General features: G+C 35.3%; 1 protein-coding gene across 2 annotated transcripts; it reads right to left on the bottom strand.

Annotated features, from left to right (window-relative positions):
* Window positions 1-1,422: 1,422 nt before the first annotated feature.
* Window positions 1,423-15,446, bottom strand: LOC141831332 (uncharacterized). 2 transcript variants are annotated; one of them, XM_074718691.1, is made up of 4 exons: window positions 14,612-15,446; window positions 13,729-14,524; window positions 12,612-13,648; window positions 1,423-1,653 (listed from the first exon to the last, which is right to left on the bottom strand). In XM_074718691.1, exons 1-4 carry the CDS (start codon window positions 15,103-15,105, stop codon window positions 1,497-1,499), a joined length of 2,484 nt encoding a protein of 827 aa, XP_074574792.1. In that variant the 5' UTR covers window positions 15,106-15,446; the 3' UTR covers window positions 1,423-1,496. The 2 variants fall into 2 exon arrangements, with proteins under 2 accessions (XP_074574792.1, XP_074574791.1); XM_074718690.1 differs by having other exon boundaries at window positions 13,729-15,446.
* Window positions 15,447-22,561: the final 7,115 nt, after the last annotated feature.

The raw sequence follows: 22,561 nt of genomic DNA, 5'->3' as shown, positions 1-22,561 counted from the left end.
TAGCACCTCAATCAACAAGTACATGTTGATAAGAGGACTCAAACCAAGAACCTCATGCAACACATGTCTCCATGTTTACTATTTAGGATAAGTCACTTCGACAAATATTTGAAGCTTATTGCATACATATGTCATTGCCTCAACTATTAAAGTTATTTAGAGAACCTACACATGTCTAGCAAGGTGACAAGTTTAGATATGCCTCAAACTAAAGTAGAAAATGAATCAAAAATCTACGATCAAGCAACTAATGCTACATCGATACGATTGAAAACAATCAACTGAATGGTGCAAGAAGAATATTAAAGAGGGAAAACAATACTTTCATGAGGAATCTCTATGTGATCTTGGCTATAGTTTTGCACAATGGTCTAAAGATAAACTATAACAATACTTCAAAAAGAGGACAAGGATTGACACAATGATTCAAGTGTCAATTGACCAACCTTCCAATAACTTACTAGAAGTCGACATAGGCATGATTCACCTATGCCCTTTTATGGGTCATATCTAACACGATCGATTTGTGAAAAAAATGAATAGGCTTGTGCCATCACGAAGTGGACTCGAGAGCAATGAATATTGACAAAGTTAAAAATCTAGATTCATGAAAATGATGAGAGTTATATATTCTTGGGTTTTGTTTAATGTGTTTAGTTAGGTAGGGATAAATTACGTAATGACTTGAACTCTACAAGACCTTAGAATCAAGATGAATGTCTCAACACATCTAAGTGCTTTATGTTCCAAATGAATTGATCATTTATATATAATCATACCAAGGTTGGGATTATGAGAATTTTGCTCCATCACCTCCAAACAACACTTTTGTGGATCATACCTCACATGACTCACCAAAGACCAAGAACATGAAGTAATTCGATCGCCTAAACTGAACCAGTTTATTCTTACTTTCTGAAACAAAGCGACCACTTCTTCAAGCTAAGTCTGATCCAGTCTAGCCAAAAAGGAATTTGGCTACCAAGAAATTGCCTTTCTGTACACCTTAAGTTATTTCCTTTTGTTTCAACTGCTGACAGATCATGTATTAAATTTCAGTAAATCATAGGTTAACCTCTTGCCCAAGAACTACATGTGTCCCTTTCTCAATTCCTCAAGTTCTTTAGGCATCCCCCTCTAAAGCTTGATTTGCTTGGAAAATCCTCTTGGAAGAGGGAATAGGAGGATATGAAGAAAAAACAGCCCCAAACATGAACTCACACAAAAATATCAAAATCGTGTGCCATGTACCATGTGGTAAAACTGAAACTTGAAAGCCCTTTTTTAAGCCCTAAAATGTTCTTACTTCGCCATGAACTTCCCAAGGGCAGAAACCATCCAGATGTCAAGAAATGCCCAGGGAAATGATGAGTGGCATGTAACCCTGCAATTATATTCAGTCAGTAAAAGATTAGTAGAATGGATAAAATCGTGTATGTCATGCTTATACTGATGAAATGATCATTGCATTCGCAACATGAAATTGAATTAGTTCTTCAAATGTCCTCATGAGAGGTGAGGTCATATGCATTTGGAAACATTGTCTCATTTAAGGTGTATAATGAAGACTCTGACTCTGTATTTGCTTTGCCAAGATGAGAGATTTCATTTTTCTGACTGTGAGGCCACTCCTTTGTGCCAACAGGAGGAGGCCTGCAACCATCAAAGACAAAAGGTCACATGTTACACTTGCATTCAGTCGTATCAAACTTTATTCATCAAGAAAAAGGAAGCGACCATCCAAAATATAAACTGCTGCTGGATCAAGAAATCCCATAAAACTTAGTTTAGAAGACAATCAACTGTCGTAGACAAAGACAATTTTGAGGAAGAACACTAGAAATATGGCTCTGTCAATCCATAATTATGAAATGACTACTTTGATCTGACAAAAAAAAATGTTCCCTATACAACTAATTTGCCAAGTTGAAGGCATGCAATTTTCCACTATGATTAGCTTAAGCGAGCTTTCAAATCAAATAGATTGCTAAGCGGCGGACCTATCTAAAGTGCCAGAAAGATAAGAAACTGAATATCAATGCTTCCTGTGGAACCAATTCAGCATGATAGCATTCATACTGAAAAGGAAACACAAAATTGACTAATAGAACAAAAGCACATGAAAAAGGCTCATGATAAAAGAGATATTGTCCACAACAAAATAATCGTTTGTAATTGTATCAGCAAATATTGTGTATAACAAAAATTCCACGAAGAAACCATATTTCCATGTACAACAAAAAAAATAATATGAAAAAACAGTGACACAACAAAAATGCTTTTTAGACCATTTGAAAGAATAATAAAATCTAGACAGATTGTCTCATTTCAATATGTGCTAGCTAGCTAGCTCTACCAGTTAGTTATGAATTTGTTTCAACATTATTTTAAAAAATAAAAAAATGATTAAATATAAATTGTAATTGACTGGTGAAGCATGTTAGGAGCCTACAATGGTATTAGTCCCTTTATAGTTTTATAAGAAAATAATATGAACTGATGATTACAGGTTGAAACTTGAAAATAATTGTTGTTAGCTAATCTCATTTTTGTTTAGTCTCTTTATACTTTTCTGTGGAAATAATACAAACTGATGAATGCAGGTTGAAACTTGAAACTGATTCCAGTAATCTAACTTCATAATTGAGAGCTGTAACTTGTTCTACTTGTATTGCTCTCAAAAATCCAAAGTTTGCAGCCCAAAGTATACTATCATGTGTATAATCACTGGGTTGTTTTAAAGAAGCCAACTTAAGAATCAAAGCCCATGACCTAGAATTCAACAGCCAAGCATTCATGGTAATCATGATTGCGATCCAACCCTCAGGATCTTAGCATCAAAATGACTTAAATGATTCCAAGTGGGATTGAAGTTGGCCTAGGATTTAATGAACCTATGATATGCAATCTTATCTTATGTCAGCTTACCATTCTTATTAGCATCTCAATACAAACAACTTTGACTAGATAGAATATATTTCCATTCAATCAGAAATTTTAATCATTTAACACAACAATTTTTTTGTGTGTCATATTACTTGAGAAAGTTTTCAATTATATAGGATTCATTTTTAAGTCTAGTAAAAGAATTTTTTTAGTTGTTGTCATTAGCATCCAACTTATAATTATCATCCTCCTGTATTTAGAAGTTGCCACTTATTATATAAAGATGGAACGCTATGTATTGCATTTTTCATATATTTACTGGATGAATAATTTTGCTTATGCCTCATGATATTTAAATTATAGTTAAAAAATATTTTTATTAATCAAGGTTTAAAACCTCTTTCGAATAGTGTTGTCTCCAATGGTGTTGTCTCTTGCTGCCGCTCTTACTGGTATCGTCATGTGTCATCATTGCTCCCAACGATGCCTACCTACACCACCACCCCATCCTAGCATCACTATCGTTCCTAATGTCACTTCCAACTTCACTGCCTTCTCTTAATCTTCAACCACCACCACACTTCCAATGCCAACTCACACACCTATTGCACCTTCACTTTGGATCCAATTTAGTTAAGTCCAATTTTTTAAAAACTAAAAAAAAGGGAAGAAGGAAAAAAGTAAAGGTGAAAAAGCGATAGCCAAAAAATTATTGTTAGAAGGAGAGACACAAGTGCAACTCACCTCACCAAGCGAGTATGAGACAAATCATGTGGCAACTTCAACTTCAAACTCAACATGCATCATCTTCACATAAATCATATTCTCCCTGAAAATTATTATTTACTAATCCCTAAACCCTTTTGATTTTAGATTACATTCTTTTAGTTAATTTTCTCATAAATTTTTAAATATCATCGTTCAATTAAAAAACATGAAAAATACTTTCATGCAAGTAGTTTCTTATTTAGTTTTGACATTTATAGAAAAAAAATGATAGGCATAACTACTTGCATGTTAATGTTTATCATTATTCATTCATCACATCACATTTTGATTGTTAATTTGTCACATTAATTTACTTTATAAAAATCATCACTTGACAATATTTTAGAATTGACATAATAGCACGCCAACTTCTACAAATTACATGAACGATCGAGATTTTAAGAGTGAGAATCATAAACCCGCAACCCTCATATGGAAGATGAATTTAAATTCATGGGCACAAGCACAAATCATCCAAATGATTAAAATAATCACATAAACCTAGGAATAACATACAAATTTGCCAACAATCACCTTATCTTGTTTTTAAAAAGGATTCAACCTATAGGCCTTTGACATGTTAAGATGGATGCTCTTAGTTTTGATACACAATCAGACCCCAAACATATTTCTAAATTGGGTAGATAATGTAAAGAAAATTTTCATCAATATGACATTACCTCCATTAAATGAGCAAGGTTTCCCAATAATAAACTCATTGGGACTACTAGAAAATTTTAACGAGTCCAGACTATCATCACATGATAGGGCATAGAACCAATCATATATTGGTATGAAACGAAACTAAAATTGAACCAACTTCAATAAAAAAATGAAGTTGTCCAAAATATTAAATGATAAAATCACTATCCAAGCATTTTTAATGTTTGTGGTATCTTGCTTGAAACCATATATTGGATTTTTAAGTTTGAATATCCTAATCTCCTAAACAACATAACCTCCACATAGACTTTAGAAAATTGCATATCCATGACTATAAAGTGTGTTTAACAAAGGTTGCCATAACATTCACTCTGGATAGGTTGAAAAAACATAGGGGTTCCCACTTTCCTAAGAGATGGAAAACGCAAATCCCTCTACATCACCAATCCCCCTTAGCCAATTCCTATCTGATGGACTCGTTGTGATATGTTCAACATTTTGTCCAACTTCACCAAAGAGGAACTTCAGGATACTCTAATATCACTACTTCCAACTTCCTCAAGCATTTGAATGAGGATAGTCTCCAAATGGTAGTTAAAAAGTTCGGATAATTCTGCATGTCCACCTCGCCAAGCACTATTTCGCTGAACTACTTATTCTGGTCACCTATCCAAACATCGTCTTTAGAAAAAAAAAAAGAAGAAGAGAGTTTAGGCTACTCATTTACCTGGGTGAGAATCCTGAGAACTCACCCAAACCACCCCCCATTTCTCCGGTCAAGCCTACTCCATTTAAGGCAAGCTCCTCCCATAGACCAAACTCAACTCTGCTTCCAAAGAGGCCAAGACCAATTCTTGATTTCAAGCTTCTTCCTGCAACCATCCTATTGAAGTTGTACCACTCACAGTTGACTTATTCCTAGAACGTCTGCCCCAACCAGTGGGTGCTAGAAATGAATTACCTCTAGGTCCCTCAAGAGAACCAACATTTTACAAATTATAGGCATGGCCTCAATTGCCTGAATCTTCACCAATAGCTCCAAAGACTGAAGGTTCTGGCAGTGAGTCCCCTCAGGATGAGACAAACCATCCTCACCAGTCCAACATTGAACCCCGTCGAATCCCCCCCTTGGCACGCTATGATAGACAATCATAATGACATTTTTCATGAACCCTCCGGCAAACTTCTTAAAGCTCAATGAGATACCAAAGTACTGGCAAGCCTTATACGAGCTTCAAACAAGCCCAAAGTTCCCTACAGGAGATATGCTTTCCAATCTGTCCACTAAACTGTACAATATCAACACCACCTATAAGCTGATTGCTCACTCTTCTACGGGCATTGTTCTATTTCTTCATGAACACATTGCTCTGTAGGACTAGAGCAGGGATACTGAAAAACCACACTTGCCTGCTACTAAGGGAGAATGGCAATTTTCTCAAGCAAGTTGAAACCCTTACCAAGAATCAGTCCAAAGTTGAGACATCACATGGCCTAAGTCACTCAACTGATTGAGCAAGAATTCTCAGTCCTAAAAAAAGTGCAACTGCTGAGTAAAGTGCTATAAGGTTGAAATAAACTGATGGAGGAACTCTCTTCCACTTATTAAGACCTCCTCCAGAAAGCAAGACCATGGCGAACGCCCAATAAACCATTGAATCCAACTTTCTTAAGCATCACAAACATTCAAACCAAATCGAGTGTCACCTATAAGAGAATGACCAGCTGACTGCTAAACATCTCAAGGAGCTCAACAAAGCAATTGAGAACTATAAGGAGTTCAGTAATTTGTCTATATGTGTATCAAAATTTGCACCAAGTTCCTTTGATATCAGCTACCAGGTCTGTCACCATCAGGTTGTCCAAACCTCTCCCATTCTTAAGTCCATTTTGCCAAAGATTTAGAGCAAAGCAAATGAGATATGTAGGTCAAAAGTAGCTGTTACACTCAGTTCAGTGATAGCAAAAATCTTCCCCCAATACTGAAGAGAGAGTTTTAAAGGACAAGAAGAATGAAGGAAAAGACAAGAAATGAAAGCCTAGCATGACCCTTGTATTTTCTTATGTGATTGGATAAACACTTCTGTAGTTAAATAGCTTGGCCTCAAGTTAGATCGATTTTCATGTTTTTGCATCATACTCTTACCATTAGTCATATTGTGTACTAAGTCCTGTTTGTGTACCCACTTTATTTCTATTTGGTTGTTTGTTTGTATGTTTATCTTAATTTGGAACTTAAAAGTCTTTTATTCCTTGGCCCACCTTTTATGTCCTTGAAGCTAGCCTCTTTAACTTGACAAGGACTTAGGACAATTATAGTTATGTTTCTCTTTTATTACATTTAAGCCGATCTCTTTACTTTAACTCAATAAGACTGAATCTTTATATTTAAGTATCTTTTATGACCCTTAGGCTTAGACTCACCAAACTTGAGCTCAGTAAGGATTTAAGCCCTTCTCTTCAGATTTGTCTTTTAAGCCCTTAGGCTTCCCTCTTTAATTCAACTTGATAAAGATTTATGACCTTTCTAGACCTTTAGGTTCACCTCTTTACTTGAGCTTGTGAAGGACTTGTAAATGTCTTTTACAGCCCTAAGGCTCTCCTCTTTACTTCATCTCGGTCAATGTGCATTTCTTATAAATTCAATTCAAATAGCATGTCCTTAGTTTGTCCAAAATGCAAAGATTAAAAGCATCAGTCAATCCAAAATACTTCATAATGTAGTTTTATCATTTCCATTAATCTTTCATCAACTTGGCATGGATTATATTAGTGTGAGCCATTAAATTGTTTTATCATTTCCAAAATCTTCTCATGCAGTAGATAATTAACAAAAATTTAGAAGTAATAACTCTACATAATTATACAGAATTGAATCACCTGTGGTGGGTGTGTAGGCATAAAAATTGTAGATATTGGCATGTGCCACATTCTTAAGAGTTTCTTTCCTTCCATAATATTGAGCTTAAAAGGAAAAAGGAGAGAGAAGTGAAAGGAGAGAAGGGAACAGGAAGGAAGAGAAAGAGATGGGAGGAGTAAAAAGGTTGATTAGTTGGGTAATTGGAAACTCAAAATACATAGTATGGAAGAATAAAATGTACCTATCCCTATTTGAAGACTCCATTCCGGACCATTATCCGCAACCACCTTCTAGACCTCTACAATTACCACCACTACCACCTCCCCCCACTAATTGACCTTCATCTCAACATCCTCTACACCGTGACCTCTCTCTCAACCTCCTACGCTACTACAACGTTGATCCTGACCTTGTTTTTTGTCCTGACCTCAATTTCCCACCACCTCCACGACAGCAAGCCCCCTCCCAACCTTTTCCTAAATCTCCATCTTGATCTCCTCTTCTACCACATCTGCTTGCCTACCTTAATGCTCTATTTAATCCAAGACGGGGACAAGAGAAAGGATGGATTACACAAGAATTGAGACACTTAACTCTGTTTACTTATTAAAATAAATAGATTGATGGATTTTAAATCCATCCAAGGATCGATTTTGGCGTAATTTTTTGTCCACCCAGAATTGGAAGAACCAACTTTCCTCCCTTCAGATGAATGCCGATCCTGATCCTAGCAACCATCAACTCGGACAATGCAATTGTGGTGTCGGTGTGAGTTTGAAGTCGTGCGATCTTGTGGCGAGGCCATGACCTTATCACGCGAAGCCGCAATCTCGCCGCAAGTAAGCCCACAATGGCCTCACCATGAGGTCTCTACCTTGTGGCCTCACTGTGAGGTCGCAGCCTTGCTGCGATGAGGCTGTGATGGCCAGGGGGAGGCTGATAGCAGTAGCAATTCGCATTTAGTGAATGGATAGTAGTGGTTCTAGCGGTGTGAATTCCTTTCCCTTTTCTCTTTATTTGTTTACTTTCATTATCTTTTTTTCCACCTTTTTCTTCTTTTCCCCTAAGGATATTTTCTCACCGTGGATTCCTTTCCCTCCTTCATCCGATGCTCAACTTTTTCCCCTTGCTTGACTTTCACCCTACTCAACCAGTCAACCACCATCAACCCATTTTACCTCTGCAGCCACGCACAAACACACAAATGCATGATTTTGAGAACAATGAATTGAGCCAAACATTCATTTATGGAGGGGATTTTGAGCCCCTTGCAACAAGGGCTTTAGGTAAGTATCACGAGGAGAGTGCCTCAGAAACCAATATACCCCTACAAAAAGCCTTTCTATCATGAATTTTCAATGTTATCTTCCTTTGTTCTGTTGGTTGTCTTCTCTCCAACCTCCTAAAAGGTAAATTGCCACCCAAAATAATTAGACCATATTTTAGCATGTGATATATCTGAAGGAACAAGATCTTTATTTTACACCTTCAACTCTCTTTATTGACATTTGGAGTTGGCTTGCATGAACTGTCCTATAAGCCCCCAAGAATAGTTCCGAACTAATTCCAAAAATTGTACGTTTACTCCTGACGGGTGAAATTCATTGTGTTGTAGAGCACTAAAATTACTGCCAGGACTCACTGCTTCTGACCTGAAACCACAGTAAACGGAGACCCTTTGATCATTGCATGTAGTTATGACCAAAGAATCAGGAGGCTCTTTAACCCAACTGATCCCATAGTCAGCTACCCTTTTCTTCACCTTAGTCTGTCCATTAGTTTATAAATACACTACTTCAGTGTTCCTCAATTCACAGTTAAATTCAGAAAAATAGTTTTTAAACTTTGCATTACTAAGCTCCAATAATAATCACCAGTTCTTTGGGCAGCATGAACCAAGTTAAAATGTTCTTCCATAGAAATTTTCCATTTGCCTCCGTGATATTACTGACAGGCTTAACCTCTATTCCCATAGAAAAATGTATCTACTTCCACAATCAAATATTTCCACTTTTCTTCACCCTATGGAAAAGACTAACCAATCAACTCTCTCCTCAGAAAAGAATGCAACATCAGCCAAAAACATCCCATCATTTTAATTATAAATGATAAGTTCCTAGCATCATTGTCATTTCCACATAGTACTCCATGCACCTCCATTAAGGCCTCCTCAAAAAATGAGCATATTAAATATCATATGGAGTATGACCTTCACACATCATTGATCAAGGTTCACTTAGAAACACAAATCTGTAGCTTTTTATGACAAACTCTGCCTTTTATATGAACAAACTCTACCTAAGGTTGTTGAACTTTATATCAAGAAGTGTTGTACATGTCATTGCTACGACACATTCCCAAAGTATCAATTTTTATGCTTATACACCTTTACTGATACTTAATGCACCTTGGGAAGACGTTAACATTGATTTTGTCTTGAGCTTACCTCTCACTCAAGGAAGAATAACTCTATTACAGTCTATTATTATGGTTGTTGATCATTTTTCTAAAATGTCAAACTTTGTTCTTTGCTGTAAAACTTTGAATCTCATGATATTAGTCTCTATTGTAAAGAGATAGTCAAGTTAGAGTGCCAAAGCCTATTTCATTCAACTGAGATCCAAAATGTGTTTTAACATTTTTGGCACATTACAGGGAGAGTGTGGTACTTCACTTCAATTTAGCTCTTCTAATCAACCTCAAATAGATTCTGAGGATGGATAAACAATAACCGTCAATTGAAGTTTGATAAATCTCTTAAGGACCTTAGTTGGCAAGAATCTTCACCAATGGAATTTGTTTACCTCATGTTGAATTTGCTTACAATAGGTCTTAAAGTCAAACAATTGATCAAAGTCCTTTTAGAGTGGTTTTATGGTCATAGTCCAACAAATCCTCTTAATTTGGCTCCTTTTCCAACCAGTCAAATTTTTAATGGTGATCTCAAAGAACAAACAAAGAACATCAAGAAAATTCATGAGCAAGTTCATGACTGCACCATCAAACAAAATAAAAAAAATACAGAGTTGTTACCAACAAACACTGCAAGCCTGCAACTTTTAAAAAGAAGATTCAGTTTAGGTTCATCTCCAAAAAGAACTCTTTCCTAGAGGTTGTCTCTCAAACTCAGGCCTCAAGCTTATGGACCATTCGAAGCCTTTCAAAGAGTTGGTGAAAATGCATACAAGATCCAGAGAATATGGACTTTCAGCTACCTATAATGTTGTCGATCTTATGCCTTATCATGGAAAAGATGAAGATGAAAATTCGAGGATGAGTTATCTTCAATTGAGGGGAAAGGCATGAGATCTGCTGATACAACTTTTCATTTTTCTAATCCTCCAGCACCAGACTCTTCCAATCACCTGATTCTCAATCTCTTTGATGGTAGAGTTTGCATGACAACCAAAACAACTTAGAAAGCACACCATAGCTACATCATGATAAATCCAACATTAGAAAGAGTTACTATGGGAATGCAATCATGAAGCTATTCTTGTTTTGAATGTTGAGTGTCTGAAAATGCTTATTTTGGTACTTGGGTTTTATTAAAGAATCATAGGTACTAGGATTGCACGGCACAATTTTTGTTAACATCATTTACTCTTTTACTTGTTCACTAAGTTTGTACGTCTACAAAAGTGTTACAAACCTTTGGAAGGCAAGTTCTTTTTTTTTTTTGAAAATGAGTTTCTTATCTATTTAAGGTGTTTGAGTAGGATTCCTTCTCATACTTTTGAAAGTGATTTCCTTCACAGTTACCCTTATTATCTTGTCTTGGTGGATTCCTTCAAAATAGGAAAGTTTTTCTTTGGTTTGGTTGGCCTATCAAGTATAGCATCTACAACTATCTTCTAGACGACTTGTTCTTTCTCCTCCATCCGATGTCACTTTAGTAAATTCATCCTCAACCTGATTCCCTTATTATATTATTTATTGTAAACATGGTAACGATCTTTATCGAATATAAATATTTTTCTTCTTATTTTGATTGTTAATCGTATATAGTTTCACATACTGCATGTGCTATGTGATGAATCAACTGCATATCAATTGCATACACTGTTTGCAGCTTGATCATCACTGTCGGAATATTTTACGTTATGCTTGAAGAAAGCTAGGATTGGCAATAAAATCATAAAGGTGTTTGTACTAATGAATTAATAGAAGCACTTGCACCATCCTTCATATGAAACTTCATCAAGAATCAAAGATACACATCAAGAACAGATAAGCATCTTGAATTAAGGCAGTCTACTTTAATTGATAAATATAATATATAGTATGCAACCTTTGTAAGAATACAAACTACATTGTGCTTAAAAAGAAGCAAGCTAAAATTATCCTAGCTTTTAGGAATTATGAGTGATGGAACATTTCTCTCAAGTCCAATAACAAAATTTTATTACTTCATATTTCAAATAATAAGTGAGCATTTCTCCCAACTCCCAATAACAAAATTTCATAACTTGATACTTCAAATAACAAGACCAGGAAAATAATCTATTTAGTCATATCATCGTTATCATCATCAACAAGCCATTTTTTAGTCATATGAAATCTTATCACGCCATTTTTTATCCATTGAACTCTATTTTTTATTCCGTTAACACTAAACTTTTGGGGGCAAAAATCAAAAAGGAATCCCTTAGTCTCATTATCATCAAAAAGGTTTCCCATTTTGAAAAAAAATATATCATAAGGGAGCTTCATTTTGTAGCATCTTTGGCTAAAACTCCTCCAACATATAGTTAGGATCGAATCTTATCAAATTCTATTATTCAAGTAAGTTTTTATCAAAATTGATATATTTGGAACAATTTTAATCAAAACTACAACAACATAGAGCAGTTGACCAAAATTACTTGGGGCAACGTTGACTAAAATTGCTCCAATTGTAGCAAGTTTGGCCAAAGTTTCTATGCCAATGTTGAAACAAGGGTATTTTGGGACATGGAGTGCCCTTATGATATTTTTTTCAAAACAGAGCGCCCTTTGATGGTAACGAAAAATAAGGGGTGCTCTTTTGATTTTTACTTAATTTTTTTTGTCTCCTTCCACCCCTTACACCTTCCACATTAATCAATTCAAACTGTTTTAAACATAAAATAAGTACAAAGTACATAACTTACATAAAAACCATTGGAAATAAATTCAGATCAAATAGATAACAAGATCAGTGGATGAGATTGTGCTTGGTATGAAGACTAGTGAACAAGCAAAATTTTTCCGTAACTCCCAAGGAAAGTAACTAAAGCAATCCTACTGTGAAGAAATGTAGCACATTCTCAGGTACAACTATTTGTCAGCCTTAAAAGTTCGCTCAGAAGAAAGTACCACAAAGTTTACGGATTATTAAGTGCAGAAAAATAAAGTTGCCACATGCAAAAGTATAATCTCCAAAGAATGATTCCTAAGCACGCAGAGCACTTACCTCATCCAATCAACCGAAGATAAAATAGAGTAATCAGGTCCGGACTTGTTTGGACTAACTTCTGTGGTATCAACGTGTTGCATATTATCTATGAGATTTGGTGGAAGAAACAGGTTAACCCCATCAGAAGGCAATGATTGCAAAGGTGGTGTCTGCATCCAAGGATTACTCCCATTCATACCAGCACTATATGCACCATGTGTGATTTCATTCTGCAGCACACCATCATGAACAGGCAGTAGAGGCTTAGTTCTCAAAAGTGCAGGGTTCCCCTTCATGCTCTGCGACAACAAAGTATTGTTTAATAATGGATTTGGTATATCATCTTGTTTTGAACTCTGTTGTCCCATAGCCAAAAGCCAGCTGGAAGGCCCTCCTAATAATCCCATTGTATTCTGACTGCGTGGAGTTTCCCACATCTGCCACATACCCTGTGACTCATTCACATTCATCATTAGTGGCTCCTGATACTTTAAGGTAGATGAAACTGGGCCAACAGCAGTCTGCTTTTCTTCTGAATTTTGAAATCTTGAAATTGGGCACTCAATTGGAGCAGGTTTGGCTATGTTTCCAGAAGCAGAAGCATTCTTTAAGACATGAGGCTCAGCCATATTATCATCAAGAAAACTGGACCGTGCATCCAATGGAAAATTATCAAGCTCCTCAGAGACCGGACCAAGCAAGGATATCATGTCTGGCACATAGCATGGGTCTTCATAAATTTCTGCTTCATCTGATATACAACTTTGTGCTGAATCCTTAATGGAAGTAAATAAGGAGCTACTAAATACACCATTAGGTGAGGTCATAGAATTGAAAGGCAATGGTTGCACAAAATTAACTGAATTATCATAAGAACTGTTAGGAATCAACATTTGATCCTTTAAGTCCATAACCTGAGCTTCTACTTGACCATGATTGTTATGACATATCAGATTATTTGAATCAGAGTTTGTGGAAACAGGAGCTGAATGAGTAAATAGTTGATGCCATGGTTTCTTTAAAGTAGATTGACGTGGTTGCACATAAGAATTCGTCTAGAAATGAAATCCAATGATCAAAATGAATAATTATCAAAAACAGGAAAACTATTTGTAGTTTAATATACATTACTTACAGGCTGATTAAGATTGCTCTTTGTAACTCCACTATTTCCACTTGACATAGCGTTAACAATTACATCACCAGCACCTTGAAAATCTCTTGCATTTTTGGAAGGACTCATAAAGCCAGCAACTTGTTTGATTGGTTTAGTTACAGAACTAGTTGGGTTCTGCAAATTTCTCCCAAAAAGTATGGAACTGCCAAAACTTCTTGAAGAAGATGGAGAATTGCCAGTTATATGACTAAAGTATTTTGTTTTACTTGCTGTCACCTTATTTCCATGTGAAGCCTCCATGGTGTGTGATTTTGATATCACTGTTGTGCTTCCCATTGCATCTTGTCTCTCATTGTCAATCTTCTTGTGGAACTCATGTTTTCTCTCAGTAGCCCTGCTCGCCCGCTTCTCTAAATCCTCAACATCAGAATTGCTTTTACTAGATCCCCTATCCTTGTCCTTTCTTCTCTCATCTCTTTTTTTATCTGCTCGCTTCCTATTGTCCCTTTCCCCATCAGGAACAGAGCCATTCGAAGTTTCACTCTCAGCCTTCACGTGCTCATCTCTTAATTTCCTTCTTTCTTCTACCAACTTAGCAACCTCTTCTCTTTGCTTCCTCTCTTCCTCTTCCAGCATCTCTTTTTCCAACTTTGCCTGACGTTTCTCTTCAGCTTTCCTTCTCATTTTCTCACACCTGTTTTCCTGCAGGTTTCCTCCATTATCCCCTCTCCTATATAACACCCCTTTACGGTCTGTGTTAGAACCATCTTCTCTTGATCTATGTCTGAAAATCAATCTACAAAGCCATCTAACACTGACAAACAAAAAAAAAAACCGAAAATCAGATTGAAAGCAAAGAAAACCAAAAGGGTAAAAAATCACCAGTGAAAAAAGACCCGACTTGATGTTTCTCTGGGCTTGCGAATCCTGACTCCATAACCATCTATAATTCCCCATAAACTTACTGAACCACGAGCTCCCAACCGAACGTGGAAGATCCAAGACGGGCCTTTTAGAAACCTGGCCACAGTACGAGCACATGAACCGGCCTCCAGCAGGATTCTGGTCTCTGTAAGTGGTGTGACAATTCCGGCATCGGCGGGTGGCAGTCTTCAAAAGCTTCTGCATTTTGATCGCAAGCTTACGCTGCCGCTCCTGTTCACGAGCTGTCCGACAGGCCTGCCAATAATTCAGCATAGGCACCACACCCTTGTACCAGATGAGCGTCACGACGAGGATGCACAGGCAAGCTATCCGGGGCGAAGTGATCTCGAAGCGAAGCCCCGGAGGGAGGAACGGCGACATGCCCCAAAAAAACAGAACTGGGATAAGCAGCCAAGGCAACAAGGTGGCAATCCTTCGCGACCACCTCGGAACCACACAAAGTATACACATTATTCAACAACCAATCCACGAAACCCCACCTCCGTCCGATCTGACCGTGCTCGACCTCCCGAAATATCGCAGACCTTCAAGAATCCCCTAATTCCAATTCGGCAAGCAACCCAATGACGGAAAGGATAATCCTAAAACCGCCCCATTCCTGAAGCAGCCGCAATCCGGTGGAACCCTTAATCAAGCAAGCGATCGAGAGGGAGAGCTTCCTCGAGGATTGCAAGCAGCGACAAGTAAAGCGGGAATAAGGAATCGAACGGGAGACGAAGGAACAGGGACTGAAGCAGTCGAGGTCGTACACCGTGAAAACCCTAATTCTGACTGGTCGCCCCAATGGCTTCGCTTCGAGGAGCCGTGTAGAAGAAGGCGAAGAAGAAGCGTCGCGACGTCTTATTTGGTTAATGTAAAATGTCGGTTTTCAATTATTATTATTATTATTTATTTATTTATTTTCCGTGTCGAAGTCTTCGTCTCGGAGTTTACTTCAAATGGAAGGTTAATTCGAGGTGATTATTATATACCATCAAATTATATATATAAGTAATAATTGCATAGTAAATTAATATTCAGATGATTATTTATCATATAAGAAGGATAAAAATAATTTCTTAAAAAATAAAGAAAGTTAATCCGGTCTAAAATGTTTTATTGGCATGGAATAAATAACAAATTTTTATCCGTAATTTCAAGTTGCTTTCCAAAGACATCAGGAAAGGCCATACAGATCATGTTTTCCAAAGAAACATTTCAACTACTCCATCCATTTTGGTCGACCAATTTCAATAAATAATTAATTATAAATTAAAATAAAGAAAAATATTTTTTGAGAATTTGGATATATGGTAATAAATATTTTAAGATCATTTTATAATTAAATATTGGAATAATTATTCTTAAAGAGTATCAATCTGTATAAAATGATTATTTTCCACCCATCCAATTTCATTAAATGGGCTTGGGCTATTTAGTAGGTTATTTAGAGGCCCATTTAGATGGCATTTTTGCCCGGTCGACGACCAAATTTGGGTTGCCCATTTAATATTTGTTATTCGTGATTAAGAGTATTTATGTTTGTAGACCGGAGTAATCCAACCGTGGTTCAAAATTGTCAGTTCAATATATTCAAAAAATATCAATCTTTAATTTTAAATTTTATAGATGATTACATTCAAAATCATCATCATGACGATTTAAAATTATTATTTTTTATTTTAAAAATATTTATAAATTTAAAATATATATATATAAAAGAATTTACACTTATACCCTAAGAAAATCAAAACTTACCTAATTCACTTACCTTTTTATCCTTATTATTTGAGAAAGTAGTGTTATTATTCACTTTCATTTTTCATTCTTGTAATGTTAGTTCCTTCCATATCAAATTTTTCTATTTCATCATTTGAAAGTTAGTATTCTTTTTGCAGCTCTTGTCTAATAATCAAGGAATATTTATCTTTCATCTATATTACCTTTGGAATTAATTATCTATTTTACAATAATAGTTGACATTAGATAAAGTAGAATTTTCTTTGCTATAATTGAGAGGATTAGAAAATTTTAAGTCTTCTATGACTACCATATTGTAGGATATCAAAATTTACCTCATTATCTATTTCAATAAACTTGAAAGAAGTTATAAAATGATTCTCAAATTGTTGTTTGGAACTTGAAGATTCTCTTAGACTTTTTATCTGTTCTCTTAATAAAAATTCTACTTTGTGAGTTTTAAATTACTATTGCTATTAATATTTTTATGTTCCAGACATATTATCTTCTAATCCTTATTTTAAATAATAATCTTTATAAATATCATATAAATTATTTCTAATATTTTATATAATATTAATAGAACAAGAGAAAAATAATCTTTAAATAAAATTAAAATATCATAATAAATATCTAATATTGCATGCAAAATATATAATTTAAGTTAGGAAAACAAATACAATTAAATAAATATTAAAAATATGATAAAAATATTTTTCTCATTTTGTCTTCTTACTAACATATAAAGAGATAAAAATTTATTCTTAACATATTTATTTAAAATTAAAACTATATTATAAATATTCATTATAATTAAATGAGTAGGATAATAAATAATTAATAGTTGTTCAATTATATCATTAAATATTTTTAAAATTTCATAAATACACTACATATATTACATTTAAATATACATTAATATTATTAATATTTTATATAAAAATGAATATAATAATTCTATAAATTAAAATGAAATTTATAATAATTTATATATTAAATTTCAATTCATCAGTATATCACATTGAAATTCATTAATCATACAAAATATATCTCATTATCTTATTATACGAAGATGTGACCACAAATAAATAATAATAATTTTAATTGATTTAATTTATTTTTTAAATTTTAATTCATCTCAGACATATAAATTTAAAATATGACATATAAAACAAATATAAAAAAATAAACAATCAATAGCAAGTTGATATATAAATTTAATTTCATCGATATTTAGAGTATTAGAACTAGTATTATCAAATAATATTGAAATTATTTTAAAAGTTAATCCATATTCTTCTAAAATTAAGTATAATAATTTAGATACGTTGTAAGCAATGTGTGTGCTTCATCAAACACTCAATATAATAATAAATATTTTTGAATTATTTAAGAGTGGTCTAAGGCCTCCTAAGGTAGCTATGTCCAAAGTCTAGTCTTAACGACTGTCCTTCTCCTTCTTGGATACTTTCGTGAAGATGTTAGTGCAATCAACCTCTGGTCAAGGTTGACCAAGTTTGAGCTGACTCCAGTTGAATTTCGATGTTTGATCAATATATTAGTTGGTCGAGTAAAATGTTAAGTAGGTTAAAGTTAATTGTATATTTGACAGTTGATCAATAGGTTAACTTGATTGAGTAAGAGTCATAGAGGTTAAGATTGATCGGATACTTAACAAAGAAGTGAAAAATTTAAGTGAGTCACAGTTGATCGAACACTTGGTGATCAGAAGTCCAAGATGGAGTTGACACAAGATAGAAACTCCAAGTGAGTCATGATTGACTAGATATTTGATGATCAAAAGTTTAATAGAGAGTCGGCAAATAAGAAGTCCAAGTGGTTCATAAGTGATAGGACACTTAGTGATCAAAAATCCAACACGGAATTGACATAAGAAGAAGTCCAAGTGGTTCACGGTTGACCAAATACTTAACGGTCAAAAGTCTAATAGAAAGTTAGCATGAGGCGTGAAGTCCTAGTAAGTCAAGGCTGACCGGATGTTAGGCAACGAGGAAGTCCCAACAGGTCAAAGTTTATCGGATGTTAAGCAATGAGGAGTCCCGACAGGTTAAGGTTGATTCGATGCTAGACAATAAGAAAATCCTTGCAGGTCAAGATTGATCTGATGTTAAGCAAAAGAAGTCCTGGTAGGTTGAGGTTAATTGGATACCAGACAAAATAAGAATTCAGTTGTGGTAAAGGTAAAACAGAAATATTAGTCGATTGATAGAGTGTATCGGTCGACTAATGGACGTAAACCCCCCAAAATTTTAAAAAAAATATAATTGCTACAGTACTGTTATAGTGTTGCTAGTAACTATGCTATAGTAATTTGCTGTAATAATTTTAAACAATAATTTACTACAATATCAGTTGATTGATGTGTTCAATCAGTCGATTGATGACTTTAGAAATCAAATAGAGACTAATCGATTTAGTTGTTCGACTCGACTGATGGCATCAGTTGATTGATGTTTGATATTAGTGGATTGATGTCGATTGAAAGTTAAACAAAAACACATCGACTCAACTTTTTTGATTCGACTAATGAAATCAATTGATTAATGGTTGGCATCAATCAACTGATGTAAATCCAAAGCTGAACAGAAGCAAATCCATTCGAATGGAGATCTTTTTGATTCGACTAATGAAATCAATTGATTAATGGTTGGCATCAATCAACTGATGTAAATCAGAAGCTGAACAGAAGCAAATCCATTCGAATGGAGATCTAACTAATTGTTAACAATCTCTTGATTGGGTATATCAATCGACTGATGTTCAAATAATCTATAAAATCAATAAGATTTCAGAAGATTCAGAGGTCATTCAATGGTAAGAATAGTGTTGAAGACCATATCAATCGATTGATAAGTGAAAATCAACCTCGACCTAAAGGTTTTGAGGAGATTTAGATAGTCAATTCTTGAGAGGTTAGAGACAAAGTGTTGTTCCATTTCTTACCATCAAAAGACAATTATATTTATTTTATATTGGTTGTACAATTTATTGCATGAGACTTCTCAACCTCTGGAAGGTATCCAAGAAGAAGAGGAAAGTGGGAATAGTTGTTAGGACTAGGTCTTAGATGTAGCAGCCTTGGGAGGCGACGAACCAAGTAAAATCGTCGTGTTAGCACTGTTGTCTTGTGTTTGTTGGCGTCGAGTTTGTATCGAGTTTCTACTGTGTATACAAACGACAAGCATGAAATCAAGACGAAGCAATCAAAGCTATACACTACAAAAAATACTGATTTTGGGACGAATCCAGAATTCGTCCCTAATTTTTGCGATGAATCCTGGATTCGTCCTTAAATTTGCGATGAATTCTGGATTCGTCGTAAATTTGCGACAAAATAAGAATTTGTCATAAATTTTGACGACGAATTCAAATTGGACATCCAAAATTCATCAAAAATTTAGCGACGAATCCAAGATTCGTTGCAAAAATTAGGGACAAATCCTGGATTCATCCCAAAATTAGGGACGAATCCAGAATTCGTCCCAAAATTAGGGACGAATCCAGAATTCGTCCCAAAATTTTGCGACGAATCTTGGATTCGTCCCTAATTTTTGCGACGAATCTTGGATTCGTCCCTAAATTTGCGAGGTGGTGCCTTTTTGGCGACGAAAAAATATTTTGTCGCCAATTTACGACGAATAAAAGTTTCATCGCAAATTTACGATGAATTTGACAACGAAATTTATTTTTGCAACGAATTTTACGACGAATTTAGTTTGTTGCTAATTCAGCAACTAATTTATTTTCGTCATAATTTTTGTTGCCAATTAGCGATGAAAATCATAAAAAAATTCATCCCAAAAATTCGTCGCTAAAAATCAATTTTTTTGTAGTGCTATTCACTTCCCTTCCCCCTCTAACTTGTAAGGTTCTAATAGGAGAAACCTCTTAGAACTTGTTTTTACAAGAACACAACAAGATACAAATACAAAATCAAAAGAAAGTAAAACAAACTTTACATATGAAATCTTTGCTTTGAAAGTTTGCTTGCTATTTTGGATAGCCTCATGACAGTGGGAAAAACAACAATACTTTGTCTTCAACTTTTCAAGAATCAATTACAAAAATCTCCTCGAAACCCTTCTCTTACCCATCAGGATATGGTTTTCAACACTGTTCTTGTCGTTGAACAACTTCTAAACTTTTAAAAATCTATTTAATTTTTATTAATTATTTAAACATCAGTCGATTGATATATCTGTTTAATTAATTGATCGTAATTAATTGAATCTCGCATTTGAATTGACTTGCTTTTGTTCAACTCTTGAACGACATAAGTCTACTGATGCTATCATCAAGCAACCGATGCCATCAATAGAGTTTTCTAATCAATTTTTGATCGCTGCTACAGTGTCATCAGTCGACTAATCAAATCCATCAATTGACTAATGGTATCAGTTGAATTTTCAATCAAATTTTGGACCTTTTGTACGTTGCTACAGTATCCATCAGTCAACTAATTGAACTCATTAGTCGATTGTCATTGTAGCAAAATAGTATTCATAGTTACTGCAACAACACTTTAGCAATTGTATTTTCAAGGTTTTACACCGGTTAGTCGATCGATATACCCTATCATTAGACTAATACTCCTATTTCAGTTTTACCAAAGTTAAATTCTCATCTTGCCTAATGTCCGATTGACCTCAACTTACCAAAATTTCATTTGTTCAACCTTAACTTATCGAGATTTCTCGTTGTCTAACATCCAGTCAACCTTAATCTGTCTGGATTTCATGTCTCATGTCAATTCCATATTGGACTTCCGATTGTAAGTATTCTGCCAACGTGATACACTGATAATCCATTTGATCATCAAGTGTTCTTCTTATATCAACTTCATGTTAGACTTCTGATCATCAAGTGTTCGATCACTCATAATCCATTTGAACTTTCCACTTATCAATTTTCTATTGGACTTTCGATCATCAAATGTTCAATCAATAGTGACTCATTTAGATTTTTCATTTTATACCAATTAATATATTGATCAAATATTAAAATTTAATTCAATTTGAACTTGATCAATTTGATCAACCTAGATTAAAAATCGGTTGCACCAACATATACGATCAAACAAAATTTCGAACGAGGCGTAAGTTTGAAGGACTCACTGCAGTTGAAGGATTAAAAATTAACCTGAGGAAGCTGAACTTGAGAGCAAAACTGCTACAACTCTTCTGCAAAAACTGCTACAACTCTTCACAACTCTTCTACAAAAAGGTGGATCCGCCACCTTAGCGGCCCCACACGGTCGGCCCCACGACCATCTGTGAGGAGGTTAATCGAGAAAGTACAGTTGATTACGACGCAGGAGGATATTGCCTGACTTCGCCAGGATTCGAACCCTTACCCTCTTCTGCAAGTCTGCTGCGTCGTAACCAACTCACCTATGCCCCGGGGGCATAGGTGAGTTTAACAACTCTTCTGCAAAAAAGGTGGATCCGCTACCTTAGCGGCCCCACACGGTCAGTCCCACGACCATCTGTGAGGAGGTAAATCGAGAAAGTGCAGTTGGTCACGACGCAGGAGGGTATTGCCTGGCTTCGCCAGGATTCGAACCCTTGCCCTCTTCTGCAAGTCTGCTGAGTTTAACAACTCGAATACGCAGAAGGTGGATGACCTGCGAGTGATAGATTATAAGTGATTCCTAATTTGGGTTAACGCTTTTTCATCGAAAGATGATGTGGGTAAGATTAAATAGGGATATTTGATTGGCTCGCCGAGAACCTTCCTTCAACTAATTATAAATTCTTTATTCAGAGAGCAATTGCATTGCTCCATGTTGGATTTGGGTGAATTCATAATCTTTCAGTCCACAAAGTTAATGAAGTTGATCTTCCAGTCAATTGTTCCTTCCTTATCCATTCCACTTTTCGTACAACTGAGCATATCTTTGTTTATCAATCGCAATTCATGAACCGACCATCCACCAACATTAAGCACATCTCTCAGATTGCATGGAGATCATTACAATCTCACGAAGCCGATTGAGTTCCTCCTCAGTGATCACCTGTCTCCTCAAATAAGCCGATCGAATATGTCTGCTGGACGCATGGCAGGATCATGTTTCATGATTAGATCTGCAAACATGGCGAAAGAACCCCAGAAGATCACCATGCTTCAGCTGCATGGAAACTTATAAACCTTGCACGAATGCACGCAT

The sequence above is a fragment of the Curcuma longa genome, chromosome 7 (genome assembly GCF_044706935.1).
Source record: "Curcuma longa cultivar G26 ecotype Majalengka, Jawa Barat chromosome 7, ITB_CL_G26_1.1, whole genome shotgun sequence".
Taxonomy (NCBI): Eukaryota; Viridiplantae; Streptophyta; class Magnoliopsida; order Zingiberales; family Zingiberaceae; genus Curcuma; species Curcuma longa.
This window is presented reverse-complemented; position numbering and strand designations above follow the sequence as displayed.

Coding starts and splice junctions, on each gene's coding strand:
- LOC141831332 (XM_074718690.1), bottom strand. CDS start 15,105: ATGTGTATACTTTGTGTGGTTCCGAGGTGGTCGCGAAGGATTGCCACC. Junction 13,649..13,728: donor AGAGCAATCTTAATCAGCCT/GTAAGTAATGTA, acceptor TTTCATTTCTAG/ACGAATTCTTATGTGCAACC. Junction 1,654..12,611: donor TCTTCGGTTGATTGGATGAG/GTAAGTGCTCTG, acceptor TGATGGTTGCAG/GCCTCCTCCTGTTGGCACAA.